Here is a 19,418-nt window from a genome sequence, read left to right on the forward strand (position 1 = left end):
TGGGGTTCGCAGAAGACACACATGGTGCAGATGGAGAACACTTGGAAGGTATTGCATCGCAGAGAGGTGGTATAGGCTGTGTAACCATCAGACTAGCAGCTCTCGATTTCGAAGATGAAGATCAAAATGATTTCACGCCATCTCTTGTTGCTTTTTGTCGATGTTTTGTTTGGTCTGACGCTGCCAGCTGTGAGTGACGAAGTGAACCACCGGCTCAGATTTCCAAATGCGGACGACTTATCCGATTCCCGCGGTCGTTTCTCCGACCGTGTATCCGACGAAATGCAATGCATCACCACCTGCTTCATTTTGGTTCTGGAAATCATCGGCTACGCACGAACACTCAAAACACTCGAATCGATTATCCGCGAACGCATATGCATCGCTGCTGATCAGTAGCCCACAATGGCGCTGCAGCAATGTTCAGCAACGCTCGACCCGTGCCTTCGAAGGCTGCCCTGAAGGTCCTTTACCAACTCGCCTACATTTCTTCTGGAACTGCAGTGGGTGTCGCTACGCTATGCGCTGAGGAGCGCAGACGACGCACGCTGGTCGTGCAGAAGATAGCAGACAACGCGAAGAGAATCAGGCAGAGTCCTCAGCATGTTCGGAATCGGCGACGACGATCAGCGGACGAGAGTCGCGAGAAACATGCCATCTCAGCAGGAGAGGAAGTCCTTGGGGCTGCATTCGAGCTTGAGGAACGTGCAGTACGAGCGGCGGAACTGCCATCGGCCGTGGAGAATGGGTATGAGCAAGTAGCGCAGCAAGCTGGCCGGACACGAAGACGATTGCGAGGATCGTCTAAGCGACATCCTCGTGAGAATGTCGAGGACAGGAACAATTCAGTGGCTTCCTGCACAAGTGAAGACGCACCAAACGAGCAATCTATGGGTTCAGCGACGCAGGCTAGCATTGTCCGCTCTGTACATGTACCGTCTCAAGCACGTTCCATGGATCCAGGTCTGGCACCACAAGGCATCATTCGCAAAATACGGTTTGGCCTTGACCATCTTAAAACTCGCAGCGATGGTCGAGAAGATCGCCAAAGGCCAATTCGACCCCCGAGGCTGCACACCTTAGAAGCTTTTCAGCGGTCATCGCGGGTCAGTCCACCCAGCATTGACCATACCTATGAAGCTGCCAAAGATGTTATGTGGGAAGTGGAGAAATTCTTCGTCTCTGCAGCACGAGTTGGCGCAGCAGGTGTGGATCAGCATTGGAAACACATGGCCTCGTCTCTTCTGCATCTCTCTGCAATGTGTGGGATGAGGTTGGAAGTGAAGCAATTGATGAAGTGGCTAGCCAAATTCGATGCTTTGTCACCAGAGCTGATTCTCATGATTTGTGGATCATGTCGCCGATTCTTACAAAGGCCTAGAGCGCCCATGCACAGCGTTCTTCTGCTTTACCGGAGCTTGTTCAAGATGCCCATATTTGCTAAGCAGGTAGATGCTCTCCGTGTGCGAGCACAGCTCGCAGTAGTAGAGGGTATTGCTAGCTTCTCTGGCGGAATCGTGGACAAGAAACAGATCTCCATGGCCTACATCGAGCTTTGTGACAGCGAGCTTTTAGTGCGAGAGCTCACTACACGGCACGAAACGCTCTGTGCCCATAGGGATCATCAATTGGCCCACAATCTGGTCTTTTCTGTCCTCGAGAGCACGACCGTGAGCAATGAGTCGAGAGCCCAGTACGAGGAACTTGTCGATCAGTGCATCAAGTCCTCTATCAATGGTGGGAAGCTCGCATGTTCTGTGCAACTGTGGCTGAAGGGATATGCCTTCTTCCACAACACGGAAGACGGGAACTCACGTTTTGGCCGCCGTCTGAGCCATGTAGCAACACTTGCCAGAAGGACAAGGTCAATCGATCTGCTAGAACCAATCTGCAGACGGCTAGCAGAGACGCAAGATAGGCAATACGCCGTGCTTGACTTCATCAATGAAGACTGCAAAGTTTCGCTGGCCATGGCATGCATCGCGATGGAAGCGCCACCGATGGCGCTGCTTGAAAAGCTCTACAGCGGGCTGACCCAGCCGAGGAAGGAAGAGGTTCTCTTTGCCCAAGCGGATGCGCAATTGAAAGAGATGTGGCAGAGTACCCGCAGCCTTCCAGCCGTATTTGCGGCCTACGAGAATTTCAGAAAAGCCCGAGCTCATCTTATCGATGAGCAGGTCTGGGCCGGCTCAGTCGGAGCCCCTGAGATGGCATTAATTGAGATCTGTAATTTGGCTGGTCAACCAGATCGCGGGCTTCAGATTCTGTCATCCGCACAGATTACTCGCCTTGAATCAGCTGATTCATTCTCGTTGGCGGCTTTGACATTGGCCACTAAGAATTCTTGGGAGGCGTTTGCAACGTTGATATCGACGGCTGCAGACTCGCAGCTCTCGATCGCAGACGACAGAGTCGCAACGAACCGATTGGATCATGCTGTTATGAAACATGGACAGCGACACAGCGCAGCTGAGACCTGGGAATTTATATCTGGCTTGGTGGCACGTGTCAGATTTGTTCCCACTGCGGCGACCGCGAGGACCATGCTACGAAAGTTAGCATCTGAAATGACACCAGATGAGCCCAGCCCGATTCTGGATTGGCTACATTACATGCAATCTTTTGGTGTCGAGTCCGTTCTGGATGCAGATACGGTAACGACAATGTTTCGTTCTCATTATCGTGAGGTTCGCACACCGCACACGTTGCTCATGCACTTCTCCCGACGGTTATACAGGGCTGTGCCTTACTTGCAAGCAGGCAGTTTGAGGGGCATCGTCAAAGAGGCCATTGCTTACGATATGAGAGAGTTGGACACCAAATATCAACAGGCAGTACAGCTCGCAGCAGAGATCAATTTGCAGCGCGTAACAGAAAACAGCGAGATTATACCTTTGCCCATTGGAAGGACACAGCTGCAGACACGGGCAGGTATTCAAAAGTATCGGTCTTCGCAGAAAGAGCAGATGTCGGGCGTTCGTGAGAATCCGCTGCCAAGCGCGGATGCGAAGCACGATTTGCACGATGTGCATCCCGCCTCTGAAGGAAATGTACGCTGGGAGCCCAACGACATACCACTGGGGAGCAGACAAGGCGCTCTTGTGGAAGCAGAGAGCCCTGATCTTATGGCCGAAATTAGTGACGACGCTGCCATCGAGCCTTTCGAAAGGGTTATCCAAGACTACTATGCTGCGGAAGACGACGCGGCAATGGAGCTCAGCCCGCGACGTAAAGAGACAGCTCGGACTACACGGGACGCGCTTTCAGCTGATCGCGAAACAGTCGCACCGGCCACCGCTGGTGTCGCGCAGTCGACCCTAGGACAACCCCAAGTACACAGGCGCGAGAGCGAGAACAGCAAGCAAGATATCGGTCGCCTTCCAACACGCATTGGCGCGTTCTCTGGAAAGCAGGAGATCGGATACTCTGGTCATGGCAGCTCAGTGTCTGCACGTAAGCAGGTATCGAACATGGTTCTGGAGTATTCCGCGAAAAGATTCGTGGAAGTCCTTGACCTGTACGAGAAATCTCTTGGGCCAACTGGACGTCCCTCGTCACCTTTGGCGCTGTCTGTAGCTGTGCAGGCACGCATCCGTCTGGACAACGGCGCCATCGATGGAGCCAAGCAAATCATGCTGGCAGCGCAAGACGCCGGTTTCAATGCAAGCTGCGCCTCAGCGCCGATTCTCATCAGAGAAATGCGGATGATGCGTCGCGAGGACAAGCGAGATCTTGCAAAGTTACGAGATAGAGTGATGGAGTACTATCTTGCGAATGCTCGGAATGGCTGGCCAGTATCACATTACGTGGGCGTGTCAGCTGCAAATCTCTTGATCGACAATCATGAGCCTGCTCTCGGCATCGACTTACTTAACTTCGTTTGTAGGGACAGATGGGGCAGCCACGATCCACCTGACATTGTCACGATGACTGTCTTCTTGAAGGGCTTCAAGGCACTCAAGCACCTCAAGGGCATTATATGGGTCGTGCGCAAGGTTCTAGGTGAGAAGATGCGGATCACTCGCAACTTCTTGCATCGTTTGCGCACCAGTCCAAAGGCATTCGAAAGGTTTCCACATCTACCTCGAAGTCAACGAAAATCGGTAGACCCGATGACTCTACGTCGATTGAAAACAGTGCGGGTGCTTTGTATACATCAGCGCATGGTTCAGCGGAACAATGCCAGACGCCTTGGTTTCAAGTTTGTCGCTGTTTTACGTCTTGCGGCACGCTACCAGCAAGCATCCAGTGACGAGGAACGACAGTACCTTGTGCAGCTTGAGCATGAATACTACAAGAGGAGATCGGGCGAAGGTTCCACGATCTTGAACAAGCAAGTCACTCAGATGTACACGGCCTGCCGAGCCCGGTCACGCTGCAGGCGCATCGCTCGAGCCTCGTTTCGTAAAGAATGGCTACGCACGAGGTTCGGTGAGAGGCAGAAGACCACTGCAGTGTTTCAAAGCTTGCGGGCAAGGCAGTACCGGCAGTTCAAAAAAGCGAACCCTGCAATTCCCGGCGGCCGACCTGTATCCCTCAAACAGTATCTCGCACTCCTGAGGAGCAATAACGGCAAGCTCCCGAAAGATCTATCAGGCAAGCCTTCATCGAAGGCAGCATATACACCACTGCTCCACGACGACACAACAGATGGGCTCCAGCAGCAGCAGCGGCCGCATGTTGAGCCCTTTGCGCTTCCGGAAACGAGAGAAGAGTCAAAGGCATCGTTCACATCACCGCTGCGTGAACACCTGGGAGATATGCTCGTGGAGCAGCATGAATCTGGGCTTACGAAGACAAGCGAGAATTCGCGGCTAGCGTACACGCCACCACAGCATGAAGGCGCGACAATTGGACCCCAGGAGCAGCGCGACGGCTTTGCAGAGCCGATGAGCACGAAAGCCGAGTCAAAGACAGCACATACTCCACTGCTGCACGACGGCCCCCAAGATAACCCCCCAGAGCAGCATGTCGAGTTCACTGAGCCCGTGAGCTTGAGAGAAGAGTCTCAGCGTGGGCATGTTAAGCATTTGCGGAAAATCATCTCGAGGCACATTCTTGTACAGGCCGACTCATCTTCAAAAGCGCTGTACGCACCCTCGATGCACTACGACGTTGGACAAAAGCTACCGGAGCAACACGCCAAGTTCACGAAACCCAGGGCCACGAGAGAAGAGTCCCATCATGAAAAGATAGAGCATTCGCAACAGAGCACTTTGAGAGAGAAACCTGTACTGACCTACGTACCCTCTGATTGAGATTCAGCCGAACGCCGGCACAGATACCCTTGGTGGAGAAAGCTGTAGATGATAGAAAGAGCGATGGGATGTACATACTAGGCGTTGCAACGGATGGGAGGGCAATATTTGAGCATAGCGATGGTGTCATTTTCGCAATTTCCAATCTAAGATGATGTCGAGGTTTTCGTGTAAGGATGTTGACCTGGCTGGCAATATGCAGTCAAAGACGTAAAAAAGAGGAACAATCACTCGTCTCGTTCCAAATCATCACAATTCTCGTAAATATCTCACTTACACCATCCGCTTCAGCATACCAATTGAATGACTTGAGTCGCTTCCCTGTTTTTGCCATGCAGATTGATTCAATTAATTAGATATCTTCTAGCGAATTGTCTCTCCGTATCCTTCCATATCGGGTCTGTTCGTCCGATTGAAAAGAGGAAGCTTCTCTCATATCAGACAAAATATCATCATATCGGCAAGCCGTTGGTGCCTCAGGCATCGAGATTACTCGTGGCGTGGCGGCGGCGGCAGAAGGCAGACGCGCCTAAGCTCGCCCAAAATTTGGGAAACAGCACATCACCCACTCGACATCACCGCAACTTGGTAAAAGCTGCTCACATAACGCCATGTCGCTCTCAATACCAGGTGCGCCCAATGCTGGGCTTTTCAAGCCCGGCTACCAAAAGTATGCAGCACAAGTCAAGCCACTTCAGCGATAGCGAACAAACAGCTAACAGTGCCCTCGCAGCTACGATGCAGAAGACGGAGCCGTAATCCGCAACATCGATGCCTGTCGCCAAATCGCCTCGACAGTTCAGACCTCCCTAGGTCCCTATGGCCGCAACAAAATCGTGATCAACCACCTCCAAAAAATGATCCTGACCAACGATGCTGCAACAATTCTCCGCGAACTCGAAGTCGTACACCCCGCTGCGAAACTCCTTGTCATGGCGTCCCAGCAACAAGAGGCAGAAATGGGAGATGCGACGAATATGGTGATTGTGTTCGCGGGAGAGCTGTTGAAGAAGGCGGAAGAGTTGATTAGAATGGGTTTGAAGACGAGTGAGATTGTGCAGGGATACGAGAGAGCTGGAAAAGCAGCGTTGGAGGCGCTGGAGCAATTGGAGATTGATAAGGTGGAGGACATTAGGAACCAGGAAGAGTTGGCAAAGGCGTTGAAGACTGTCATCGCGGCTAAGCAGAGCGGGAATGAGGAATTCCTGGCTGATTTGGTTGCGGAGGCTGTGCTTGCTGTTCTGCCAAAGAATCCTTACAACTTCAATGTGGATAATGTGCGGGTTGTGAAGATTATGGGAGGTGGATTGGAGCAGAGCAGGGTTGTGAAGGGTATGGTGTTTGGACGAGAACCAGATGGAACTGTGAAGAAGGCACAAAAGGCAAAGGTTGGTGTGTTCAGCTGTCCGATCGACATTTCGCAAACGGAGACCAAGGGTACGGTGCTCATCAAGAACAGTAAGGAGCTGTTGAACTTCACCAAGGGCGAGGAGTCACAAATGGAGAATGCGATCAAGGAACTGCACGATTCTGGTCTTCGCGTTGTCGTGGCTGGTGCGACTGTGGGAGAACTGGCGATGCACTACCTCAACAGATTCGGCATTCTGGTGATCAAGGTTCTATCGAAATTCGAGCTCCGACGTCTATGCCGCGTTATCGGCGCAACACCACTGGCACGTCTTGGAGCACCCATGCCAGACGAGATGGGCAGCATCGACATCGTCGAGACGCTCGAAATCGGCGGCGACAGAGTCACAGTCTTCAGACAAGAGAACGAACAGACCCGAACAGCCACACTCGTCCTCCGCGGCGCAACACAAAACCACCTCGACGATGTCGAGCGAGCAGTCGACGACGGCGTCAACGTTGTCAAAGCTATCACCAGAGACCCCAGATTAGTACCTGGTGCGGGCGCAACAGAAATGCAACTCATTGAGCGCATCACAGCCCTCGCAGACAAGACCTCCGGTCTCGCACAATACGCCATAAGAAAATACGCCGAAGGGTTCGAAGTCATCCCCCGCACACTCGCCGAGTCAGCAGGTCTCGACGCTACAGAAGTGCTCGCGAGATTGTACACTGCTCATGCACAACAATCTCAACGCGACGGATCCTGTAAGCCGAAATCCGACAGCGAAGAGGAGGATGTCCCAGCCATTGGCGTGGATCTCGATACCAGCGGGTCATCTGGTAGCGGAACGCTGGACGCCGAGGACGAGGGCATCCTCGACCTCATGGTTACGAAGAGCTGGGCGATCAAACTTGCGACTGAAGCCGCGAGGACGGTGCTCAGTGTTGATCAGATTATTGTGGCGAGACAGGCTGGTGGGCCCAAGCCGCCGCAACCTAATGCCAACTGGGACGAGGATTAGATGTTTCGCGCGAAAGCTGTGTAACTTGATTGTGTATGCAAGGATCATGACAAGAGAGCAAGAGAAGCATAGAAGGCGCTGGCTGGCTAGCCTAGAGGCGTGATGAAATGGTATGTAGTATACCCGCGCGAAACGAATGATCAGCTTTCTTGTTTGAAGCCGAAAGCAATTATTTGCTCACTGAACACTACTTTCCGATCCAGCTTCTTCAACCCGCCCTCGCGATTGCTGTGCTCTTCGATTTCGTCTCCTCCGGATCGGAATGGCGTTGCTACTCCTATCATCGCTTTCTTCACATTTTGTCATTTGTTGCGCGTCCTCATTATCACATCCAGAGGTTTCCCGTTCTGCTAACATTCGCCCATAATCATTATCATACCTCGCTAGAATCTCCTCCGCCTTTGCCCCAAGCACATCATCGCCACTCGCGAAAAGAAAATCTCGCATTGCTTCCCATCCGCCACCTGACAGATACGCCCCTTGATTCCGATATTTCATTACGGCTCTGAGGGCGTGCGTCAGAATTGGATCGGAAATCGGTAAAGACAAGCGTAAGTGTGTGAGTAACGCGACAGTGGGCTTTTTCTGGATAATGCGGTGTTTGAGCTCATCGAAGAGATTCTGCCAGACGGGTCGAGGTCGGATTTCGAATAGCATTATGGCTTGGTAGAGGTCTATGAGGTCGGAGGTTTGCATTTGGGAGAAATTGCCTGGAGCAAATGCCGGGAGACGGGTGCCTGATGGGGTTGGCTCGACGATCTGCATCCATTCGATGATTGATTGTATGGCTTTTATTGAGGGAAGTCGCGGGGCGTCAAGGTCCAGGATGATTTGCTTGGGAGTGTTGGACTTGGGTGTACCTGTTCGGAGCGAACGACGACACTCGCTGTTGCTGGAGGGCGTATTTCGTAGTTTCGACAACGATGGCTCAAAATTATGGTAGCTCGTGTCCTGAGCACGAGGGCCTTGAAGCTTGAACAGGCGTCGTGCTACGGTGGAAAATCGTAGCAGCAGCCTCAGTGGCACTTTTTGAACGAAGGTCTCACCAAGGTAAACATCCACGGGCTCCTTAGACTCTCGATAGCCTGGTATACCTTCCATTGGTCGTGTTACAGGGCAAGTCCATGACGAGATTCCGTTGTACGAACAAGAAGTGGAGGACGACAGGTGGTACGAGAACTTGTCTAGCGAGGGATCGTAGCGCAGACGATTGCCAGGAGTCGCCCACTTTGGAAATTGATGCCAGAAGGGCTCCGCATACGATGCGTTCACCGAGTGATGGGGTGTTGCATGAGGATGACCAAAGCTACGGTAAGTGTACAAGCTGGAAAGCCTCAGAGGCAGCCCCTTTCCAGCGGCCGGTACAACATCTGAGAACTCCGGATCAACACTTTCCCAGAGCATGGCGGGATTCGAAGCTGCGGCCTCTGATCCTGAGACGGACACCTCGGTCGAGGAGCGAGAAGAACTGATGCCTGCATCGCGATCCGTAACTGGGGTGGTCGGAGTTATATATGGCTCGGAGGACATATCGGTGGCCTGGGATCGCTTCTTGTCGATAGAAGAGGTATCGTTGCAATGCGCGGGATCTTTGGAGTCACGCCTCGCCTCTGTCGCGGCATCCGGTGATATTGATGAGCCATCGGTGCTGGCAGCATTCATGCTTGTGACCTTTACCCGAGATATTCCACATTGCGTTGGTTCACCCGTCATTCATGCTGTTTGCGCGTGTCTCTGAGGTGAATGGCAAGGGCGGTGAGAGAGTGTTCAGCCCATTTTAACAGCAGAAGGCGATGCAGCCGTGAAGTTGGCGTCGAGGAAGAGCGCAAGTGAGGCCGTGTTTGCTCCTGCATGCAGCGGCTCCGCGAACGTTTCTGTTTCAACGCGCTGTGGCGCCTCGACCTGAGGCTTTTCTCTTCCACGTGCAGTCACCTTCACTGCGTCACCAACATGAACATTTCACTCGACACGACCGACGGTAAGTCTCTGGCGATGGAAGGCTGCGAAGTGTGGCTGGCGACGATAGAAAGTCCGTCTTCCGACGAAGGTAAGCGATCTCCCTTCACTTCTCCACGTCTCGGCGCATGTCATCACGAGTTGGCGGAAGGAACCTTGAGTGCAGCATGTCAACCACAGCTGCGGGAGCTCGCCCAGCAATCTATTTGGGCTTCGCAAACACAATCTCCCGATCAACACGAGCCGCAGCGTGATCGCGAGCGGCACTGCGCATTTCTTTCATCCTCAGCGCAGGGCAGCAGGGCACGGCAGACAGCAGCAGGCGGCGCTAGGCAGGCAGGCAACATGTGGGACGACGAGGACAACAACCCCTACGGCTCGTTTGAGCGTCGCGACTCCGAGACCAGCGACATTCAATCGCCTACAGATCGTGCGTGAACCTCGATGATCCATTCTCCCGCGCGGTAGCCACTAACAACTCCCCAAGAATACAATCGAGCATCGACCCCACCATCTGGCCGCTCGTCACTCGATCAGCCGCCGAACTTCCTCTCCCGACCAAACGACTTGAGCGATGAGGACCTCGACGACAGCCAGATCAAGGCGCCCAAGGTGCAGCCAAAAGAAGGAGGATACGACAGCAGGATAGAGCAGATCTTGTACGAGCACCCCGACCTACAGATCGAGATTGTCCACGCAGGCAAGAACACCGAAGGCGGCGGGGGCTTCATCACATACACAATACGAACCGGCGAAATCATAGTGCGGAGACGCTATTCGGAGTTTGCCTCGCTGCGACAAACACTGGTCAACTTGCACCCCACGCTGGTCATCCCACCCATCCCAGAGAAGCACAGTATCGCGGATTACGCTGCGAAGCCTACGAAAGCCAAGGAGGATGCGGGCATCATCGAGCTACGGACCCGCATGCTCGCGACTTTCTTGAACAGATGCAGGCGCATGAAAGAGGTGCGGGAGGACGGCGTGTGGTGGAGATTCCTCGACCCCAACGTGAGCTGGAACGAAGTGCTACACTCGCATCCAGCTGCCAGTATACCGAAAAACAACCTCAAAGCACCACCTCTCGATCCGGCCAACCCCTCGACTGCTCATCAGTGGCTACCGATTCCAGCTGCTAACGCAAAGTTGCGCTCATCCTCTGGTTCTTCCGCGTCGGGCACACCCACTTCCCCTCCTCGCAATTCTGCAGTTCCATCAGCTGCCGCACATTCGACGCCACAGATACAGTATGCCAGATTTCCACCTCTGAACCAGACCTTGAGCGAAAGCGAGCTGGATCCCTACTTTTCTTCGTTCGAGAACAGCTCCAAAGAGCTTGAGACGCTATTGACGGGCTCAATGGAGAAAGTCAATGCTCGGCTGCTTCGACACCTCACAAGTCTCGGCGAGGACCTGATGGATCTTGGGGCGCGGTACAACGCCTTCTCACTTTCGGAACAGTCTACCAGCGTGGCACATGCTATCGAGAAAGCTGGACAAGCTTGCGATTTCACATACATACAGTCACGCGATTTAACTTCCGCACTCAGTGCTGGCTTCGCAGAGCCAATGCGAGAGAGCGCCCAGTTTGCAGGTGTTGTGCGAAGTGTGCTCAAGTATCGGGTGCTGAAGCGTGTTCAAGAAGAGATGACCCGAGACGAGCTTGAGAAGAAGAAGACTAGGCTGGCTCAGCTCGAACAGAGTGAGATTGAGGCGAAGCGCATCGAGCAGTACATGACTTCTTCTGGAATGCACAACACACCGAGACGAAGCGCGAGCAGTGGAAGCAATCGCAACCGACCCGGCACGAGCGATGGCGACAATGCTTCGGTCGACAGTGACTTTCCACCCACTCAGGGCGAGACCTTTCCGAGCGCGGAGCAAGGCGGCTCTCAGGTGCCGTATGGCAATACGCCGACAAGATCCGCTAGTAGCGGTGGCCACAAGCGAGGTCCAAGTGGTATCGTGAACAAGATCTTCGGTCGCGTCAGCCATACGATACAAGGTGTTACAGACCAAGATCCGGAGCGCGCTCGTAGAGATGATCTCGGCAAGACCAAAGAGAGTCTATCCCAGCTGGAGCAGGCGCTCGAAGTCTCGCAGAAGGACGTCAAGGATGCTAGTTCAGGTGTGCTGCAAGATCTTCGTCGGTTCCAAGGGACGAAGGAAGATGACTTGCGGATGTACATGGTGAGTGATGTCTGCTTCAATGTCAGCTTCCCGCATGCTAACACAGACATAGCTCAACTTCGCCAAAGCGCACGTGGAGTGGTCGAAACGCAGCTTGGAGGAGTGGGAGAAGGCAAAGGTGGAGATCAACAAGATCGAAGTCCGGGGGTTGTAATCAGGCCGGAGGAGCTCGCTCGCGTTATGCATGTGCCAGAGGATAGGGCGATCTTGCATAGAGCATTACCTTGGTATGGCTATCAGCTCTGCACTCTGCAGCGTTATCATCGCAAATTAAGCAACACCCGCAGTATCGCTCAGCAACGTGACCACTTTCTCGCCAGACCGCTATGTGCTTCGAACTTGCAAGCTGCAAGCCTTCACCGCAATGATAGCTTTTCCACGTGAATATTCTGGTATAGTGGGGGACTATGCAATACATGATGGGAGTGTGGAGCTTAATAGTACAGACGCTAGCTAGATTACATTTTTGATGGCTTCTGTCCGTAGCAGCAATCCTGCTTGCACGTTTCCTTTGCCGCGATTTCCTCCATGGAGAGCAATGAACCGGGAAGCTCCAGCAGCCAAGAAGCCTCATGCGTCCCGATAAACTGAGCGGTGTGCTTTCAGCTATTGTGATAGCTGCTACAAGCAATAGCAATAACTAATCACAAACCAGCTTTGCTCTCCTTGTCAACAATCGAGAGCTCTCCACTTTCACGCCAGTCATCAGCCGATCTGCGAAGCTAGGACTTGCCGACATGATGGATAGATGCTTGCTGCGTGTGCGTACGTGCTTAGAAGTTTCAGCCGCGTTGTAGCGCAGCGCGATGAGGTGCGTTATATGCCATGCGATGTTGAACTCTCGTGAATGTGCCGGATGGTATGGTATCATCTGTCATGCGGAGTGCATGGAAGAGGATTTTCGTGCCTTGCGTGCCTTGCGTGCCTTGCGTGCTTGCGATATCACACTGTGGCCGTGGTTGGACCGTCAATTGGAGATGTTGTGGTTGGTCTTCAGGAATTCCGCTGGTAGGCAGGCACGCTTCCTCCCTGTTCCTGATCATCGGCAGCCAGTATGTTCAGCTGAGATAAAGCTCTCCCTCCCCGCGAGGCCGTGAGCCTGCATCTCGTCCCATAGGATAGAGACAGAAGAGAGAAGCAGGAATCGATAACCTTGACACAGACCGCCAAAGTGGCTCAATTCATATCATACGCCACATCAGCTCATCACAGCTTCCCCATGACTCGCGCATACATTGCTGCATGGGCGCGCTTACGGCGCTTTAGTTTTCAATTGCACTCCATGCCATTTCTTAATCTCCTCTCCCAAGACTTTATTCACGAGGCGGTGTTGTTTGATGACGGGGAGACCTTTGAAGGCTTCCGATACGATGTCTAAAGCGTACATGGATCCGCAGCCGCCGGAGATGTCTTGGACTTCAAGTTTGGTGGGTGAGAGGTCTTGGACGAGGAGGTCGAAGATGCGGCGTTCGTTGGCGTCGAGGTATTCGGGTGGTTGTGGAGTGCTAGCTCGGAGGGTAGAGGTTGTGGAGAGGTGTTGGGTTCGTTGTCGCCGCAGGCGAGCTGCTGGGAAGCTGCTTCGGAGGGATGGGATGAGATTTGGGCGGGAAGAGGCCCGGAGTAGTTGTATTGAGAGGCGACGAGATGCCATGGTGTGCGATTATTGATGTTGTGCTAGGGCAGCTTCTGCTATGCTCTGCTGTGCTATGGATGTGTGTCTCAAAACTTCGCGCACTCCTTGACATCACCTCGGACGAACCGCGAAAGCTAGGGCTGCTGACTGGCTCGAGCACTTCCGAGAATGTTTCCGCAGAGCCTCACAAGGGTCACGATGATTCGCAATGCACGTGAATGGCTGTTCTCTCTTCGGCCTCATTTCTCGGATTTGTGACTCTGTGTGTGAGTGCCCAGCTGCTTCTAGTGTTGTTCTTCGGCCACGGCTTCATCGAAATCCGACAAATTACTCTCCGGTCTCATCTCACATCAGCTTCGCAGAGAAGCTGATGTAATCCGAAACTGCCAGTATCGCGCCGGTGTCCAGCTACGCCTTCTGGACCACAAGAACAGCTGTACGCCCGCACACGAACTCGCATTCCGTAGGATGAGTCTCCGCGTCCGGAGGGATTGCCAATACTGCATCTCCAAAGTCAAGACCAAGAACCCCGCGATGTCCCCGCACGTTTCCATCAAGTGCAATATTTGCACATGCCAAAAGGTCAATTTAGCTTTGCCAACGCAATCTGATAACTTCTCCACAATCGCAATTGACTTCTTGCAATGACAGAAAGCAGTCGCTGGCGTGAATGTACGTACCACTTCGATCTCGAGGCAGACGCAACGTCAGTGTGTATCGCCGGCGGCTGCATGAACTTCCCGTGAGGTTGTTCGCCATAAACTACAGACGGCGCCGGCCAGCGCGCCGTTCGCGTTCTTGCGTGCTGGACCCTGCTTCCGGTATCAGCTCCAATCATTTTAGCACTCACCAACCAGGCGTCTGAGAGGTCTGGGCCACTGGCATCTGAATCACTTTCTCCGTGGACCCTGCTCTGTCATCGGCGAATGCGTTATCAAAACTTCTTCCAGTCGAGGCTGTTGGCGCTGATCTAGGACCGGCGTCTGTAGCAATCCTCTGGGCGCGTTGTACAATTCGGGCAAACGACAACTGCATGCTGTACGTGGACGCTGAACGCCACTGATGCCCGCTAAGCATGCGAGCTCCATTCGCTACCACCAATGGAGGCCAGCGCGTATGCTCAACCTATTGCACGTTCGCACAGCAATATGAAGATCTGCTTTTGATGGTGATGGCAAGTTTCAGCAGGTTCCACTATCAGACCGCGACAAGACCGACCCCACGGAGATTGTGGTGCACCATCTGCAGACGTGTCTGGGGACTCGTAGTCATGTCCGATGCACGTTGAGTGGGCCTTTGGATATCAATAGTACAACCGAACTCGCAGGAGGATTTTGTTCTTATGAGCAGCTCGCCCAATTCGAGCTGTGCTCTCTGCTAAGCTCGCCGAAACACGTTTCCAGGGTCCATTCAAGCGCGAAGCTACCACCCATGGCGCAACACACCCTGCAGGCCATCCGTTCCCAACAAAATCAGCCACACACTCAGACGTCTGCAGCTGGGGTTGGGCCTTTCACATGTCGCGCATCAAAGACGACGCGGTGGCAATCTGGGGTGCGTCGAAGCTGAATTTATCCAGCTCGTGAGGACGAGAACCACGGCCAGCGACGACGCCATGCCGGAAATACCCTTTCATGGATGACGATCCTCTTCAGTGACGAGTTGTTGTGTTGATCCCTTGAAGGGTGAACATGTATATTCAAACTGACTTGGCACCATGCCGAGTTTCCACTCACACCGGCAAGGATATTGCACACGGTATGTGAGGGTTCCGTGCAGTCCGCTTTGCCACGCCTTCTTCACGCCCTCAACCTTCGCGGGCCTCCCCATTCGGACCGATGATTTCGCTGCCAGACAGTGCTCGTCACAGCGTGGGCGGATTGATATGTTAGAATTGCGCCCTGTGGAGCCGCTGAGATGTCGGGGGCTACAGCATGGGATGTGGGCGGGTGAAGCGAAATCATCATCATCAATGTGATACTGTCGTCCAACCGCCCTACTGTGTACAAGGCGATGTCGGAGACGCAAGAGGTTTGATAACGCGAGACGCTCGTGCATCGTTTCATTCAATGCAGAACGACACCACAGCACGAGCGGACCACTGCAAGGATGCTGTGTGTCGCCGGCCGCGGATTGGAGGTCTGGCCGTCGTGACTGCATCACAGAGATGCGGAGTGCATACGTTGTGGAACAGGACATCTCTCGTCAGACGCTGGCAGCAAACAGTTCAAGCAATGCAACGCAATCCTGTGACAGCCGCCACTGCACAGATTACATGCGTGACGCAGCATGTCTATTGCACAATGCAATGGACGTCGTTGGTGATGACGATGAGGAGAAACAATGTTGTAATGCGGACCACAATCGTCATCTCGTGGGTTCTCCGGCGGCCATTTCGCGATAGCGAAAGAACAAGCACACGCATTCTCCAGACTTTGGGCTCACTCCGCAGCAAAATGATCTCAGACCCACTGGGCGTGCGTTGAGATGGGGGAAGGTTGAGTTGAGGTGCAGGACTCTGACTGGCCAACACGCAATCACAATATCGATGAGCTGGAGTCTTCCCCAGGTTGACCCACAGCAAGTGCTTGAGCGCGTACAGTAGTCGCAATCATGGCCAAGATGGTACGTTGATGGGTCGTGGAAAGTGCCATGTTGCTATCACTGGGCTACATGCACCCCATGGTCGTCTTATGTAGGCATTGTGGGCCCTGGAGCTGTGCTATGAGGGTCGAGGCGTCGGAGGGGTCCAGCTTGCAAGACTTGGTGAGGTACGCGTCTGGTACTTGGTGAGGTACTTCTGGGATTGCTGATAAGGGCCTGTGGGCTGTGGCGGTGCATCGGGCGGAGCTTCTTTCTCATCGTGCGACGACGGTACCATAACGACTCGGTGGCAGGAACACAGAATTAGACGCGACTCAGCAGTCCCTGCTTCTGGACACGACGCGTGAATGCTTGAACTGGGTACGATACCGAGTAGAAGGCGCTATACCATTTCTCTCCTCCCGTAGAGAAGCCGGGGAGAAGCGCTGATCTATGTCTCCGGAGTTGGTACATTCGTAACCCGTGCAGCGCGCATCATTGGTTCGTGTTTGCACGATCTTGGCTGTACCGAACACGCGTGCGTCGTGGCTCTTGGAAGCTCGTAGACGGTGTCAGATGGTGTTGATATCGTTTTCGTGGCTGGCGACGTTGCAAAATGTCCTTGGTGTGCCTTTTTTCACGGTAGCCGTTGAGACGAAAAGTCTATGGTATACATAGATTCCCTGTCTTGTCAGGGTCTTGAGCCTTGAGTACAAACCTCGCCAATCTGTGCGGCTCTCGGCCGGGGTAGCTCCATGACCTGTGAGCTCTGTGTCTGCCGGAGCGTAAACTTGCCCGTGGCCGTCGACAAGGGGTTGGTGTAGGTAGCTGGACCTGACGATCCCATAGCTTTTGGAGACAGCTTTGCGAAATCCTTCTTCTTCCCCTCATGTCACGCCTTCCTTCGCATACGACGTACGCGGCGGCCATGGCGGTTTGTAATTTGTGCTGTAGCCCAAATAGAGTTTTGGTCGACTTAGCGGTGTGATGAACGCTTATGCAGTCATGCTTGACACTTGCTCTTTCCAGCAAGATTATCTATTCGTGATGAAGCACGAGTGGACTTCACATGCAATGATCATCGCTATCCCACTCTGGAGTTGGTGATCTGACCAGCTCGCAGCTTCTTCTTTGGAAAGAAGCTCTTGGCCGTAGCCACTTGGCCACGTTGTTGCATCCCGGCTCGGGTGCTTGGCGTGGATGAGGCTGAATCCGGTTGGTCCAAGCTCTGTGGTCGTCGCTAGGGCATTTTTGCCCCGCGAAGCAAAATGCAAAAGAGTGCAATGCAACAAATGATAGCCAGGAGAAGTGGTCAGTTGATCAATGTGCAGCCTAGTATTGATTCTTGAAACGATCAGTCGATGTACGAAAACAGCATCTTCGCAAATGTCGTAGTTATGTGGTCAGCCCAGCGATCCGTCGTGCTCGTATCCACCTTCCAACTGTTGAGTTGGAATTTCTCCTCTATTTGAGGGCCAGTCCTTGCTCGGTAACCGATCCGGAGGCTCTGGCCACGATCTCGCGAGCACTCCTTGCTCGTAGATCAGCTCCGTCGTTGCAAGTGGCAGACAGTGCGGTGAAAGCAACATGGAGGCCTTGTCTAGCAGTGCAAATTGGTGTTATAGCACGTTCAACGAACGGGGATCGCCGATGGTGCAGGACGGCGTCGCGATTTGTGAAGGAGGGCGCGCTACTTGAGCGTTGCCGGAGATCCGGTATGGCAGAAGCAGAAGCCGATTTCGTGCCGGTCACAAAACAATGCATACGGCAGCGAATTGGGGCAGCAGGAAGAGGACGGGCGTTAGTAAGGATCGCGTAGGTGGAAATGCAAGAAAGTCGTGATAGGCCCGCGACGCGGCGGAGGCTCACGAGAGAAGCGCAGCAGTGACATGTTTGTGAGTCGCACATCGACAGGCAAGCGCATCCCGGGCAAACTCTCCGCGGAGCCAGGTTTGTAAGAGAGAGCTATGGCGTGAGGATAACGCAAGCTCGGCGCACCTCGCAGCAGTATCACCACGCCATGGGTCAGGAAGAGGAATGGACAGCCATTGTGCTTGCACAGGAGGTGAGCTCTCCGCGCGAGAAGTCTGGCGGTACTGCGGTGCTCCAACGAGCCATCTGGAGGTGGAACCAGTCTCGCAGCGGCTGCTGTGGCTGATGAGTGGAGCAAAGAATTTCTGCTGATGGCAGAGTCGCGCGGCGCGGCGCAGATGGCCCAATGAAGAGGCGCCAGGCGCGGCTTGACCAGGCGTTTCTCCAGTTCGGTGCTCCGCGCTGTCGCGCAGGAAACTGGAAATACCTGCCGAGACCGGGTGTCGCAGTGGCTTGGTGTGACGTCTGCTGCTCGTTCACGCCGTGGCAATGTCACCGCGGTGGTGCGACACGCCCAAGCTGTCCGCCAGCATTGGAGAGCAGGAGGGCGGTCAGCGCGGTGGTGATGATGGTACGGTATATCGTGATTTCGTCGCAGCGCCCTGGTCCCAGTCGCAAGTGGCTCAATCCTTTTGGAGAGCAGCACACGCAAAGCTTAACCCATCGAGCTGGGGCCGCGCTTGCCGGCAAGCGGTCAAGCGCGCACAAGTCGGGACGTTTTGTGCAGCGCCACAGCTCGAGATACGTACCGCACGTCTCGTGGAGCTGGTCCGGCACGCATGGCGACTACGGTGGCAGATCCCCATTAGCAGTGTCGCTCTGCTGCGCGGCGGCGGTGGAAGTCTTGAGACAGCGGTGATGACAGCGCACGCGAGGCGACGACATTGCGAGTCTGTGTCCGATCGATGCAGCGGGCTTCGATATACGATGACGCGCGCACGGTCGGTGCGAGACATGTCGGACGCAGAATCATCTCTGCCCCCAACTGCGGTCTTGCCTGTCTGCGCGTCTGAATAATACCGCCCAGCAGGCAAGCTGGCCGTGGCTGCTGCATACTGGTCTGCCCAAAGTGTATCTCTGGCCGTACCCGCGCTGGTCGCTCGAGGTACCCTCGAGGTACTCGGCGATCGCTGCAGGCCGGCGCATCCGCTATCGCAGGCTGCTTGGCGGGCGCTGCAGTGAGGAATTAGGTTGTCCCCAACAAGCGGCTCGCGGTGGATCGTGCATCTATCGAAGCGCTCGCTTGCTCAGCGCCCGCGCGTTACATGCTGTGGAGTAGAGAGCCAGACTACGGCGGCCTGCTGAAGATCCCTGTGCTGCGAGTGCCCGGCGGGCAGGTTGCTCGTGGTTCAACTTTCCGCACGTCGCTCAACCGTCCCTCCCAGGCCGCCCTCCAATTCTAGGCCATTGCCAGCCATTGCCTGCTCGCAGCACTCGCCGATTGATATTACCCTCAAGCCTCCCCGCGCGACGACGAGTGCTTCTTCTGCACGCACGCCCGCTGGCTGCATCATCGAGGGCTTCTTTGTTGATCGGAGCGCGACGCCAGTGGTT

The 19,418-nt window shown here is 54.2% G+C and overlaps 5 protein-coding genes across 5 annotated transcripts; 3 read left to right on the plus strand and 2 right to left on the minus strand.

Moving 5' to 3' along the window:
- Positions 1–419: 419 nt before the first annotated feature.
- On the plus strand, positions 420–5,258 carry CKM354_000820000 (uncharacterized protein; the record flags this gene model as incomplete). Its single annotated transcript, XM_044803568.1, has 1 exon — positions 420–5,258. The coding sequence occupies one exon, from the start codon at positions 420–422 to the stop codon at positions 5,256–5,258; it is 4,839 nt and encodes a 1,612-aa protein (XP_044659503.1).
- A 611-nt stretch (positions 5,259–5,869) lies between these two features.
- Positions 5,870–7,630, plus strand: CKM354_000820100 (chaperonin-containing T-complex subunit CCT8; the record flags this gene model as incomplete). Its single annotated transcript, XM_044803569.1, has 2 exons — positions 5,870–5,928; positions 5,992–7,630. The coding sequence occupies 2 exons, from the start codon at positions 5,870–5,872 to the stop codon at positions 7,628–7,630; spliced, it is 1,698 nt and encodes a 565-aa protein (XP_044659504.1).
- A 177-nt stretch (positions 7,631–7,807) lies between these two features.
- CKM354_000820200 (uncharacterized protein) lies at positions 7,808–9,292 on the minus strand (the record flags this gene model as incomplete). The annotated part of the gene is made up of 1 exon (XM_044803570.1): positions 7,808–9,292. One exon carries the CDS (start codon positions 9,290–9,292, stop codon positions 7,808–7,810), a length of 1,485 nt encoding a protein of 494 aa, XP_044659505.1.
- A 639-nt stretch (positions 9,293–9,931) lies between these two features.
- Positions 9,932–11,930, plus strand: CKM354_000820300 (uncharacterized protein; the record flags this gene model as incomplete). Its single annotated transcript, XM_044803571.1, has 3 exons — positions 9,932–10,016; positions 10,074–11,776; positions 11,829–11,930. 3 exons carry the CDS (start codon positions 9,932–9,934, stop codon positions 11,928–11,930), a joined length of 1,890 nt encoding a protein of 629 aa, XP_044659506.1.
- A 1,098-nt stretch (positions 11,931–13,028) lies between these two features.
- CKM354_000820400 (uncharacterized protein) lies at positions 13,029–13,427 on the minus strand (the record flags this gene model as incomplete). Its single annotated transcript, XM_044803572.1, has 1 exon — positions 13,029–13,427. One exon carries the CDS (start codon positions 13,425–13,427, stop codon positions 13,029–13,031), a length of 399 nt encoding a protein of 132 aa, XP_044659507.1.
- Between the last annotated feature and the right edge of the window lie 5,991 nt (positions 13,428–19,418).

Source organism: Cercospora kikuchii (assembly GCF_019650295.1).
Source record: "Cercospora kikuchii DNA, contig_00005, whole genome shotgun sequence".
Lineage (NCBI taxonomy): Eukaryota > Fungi > Ascomycota > Dothideomycetes > Mycosphaerellales > Mycosphaerellaceae > Cercospora > Cercospora kikuchii.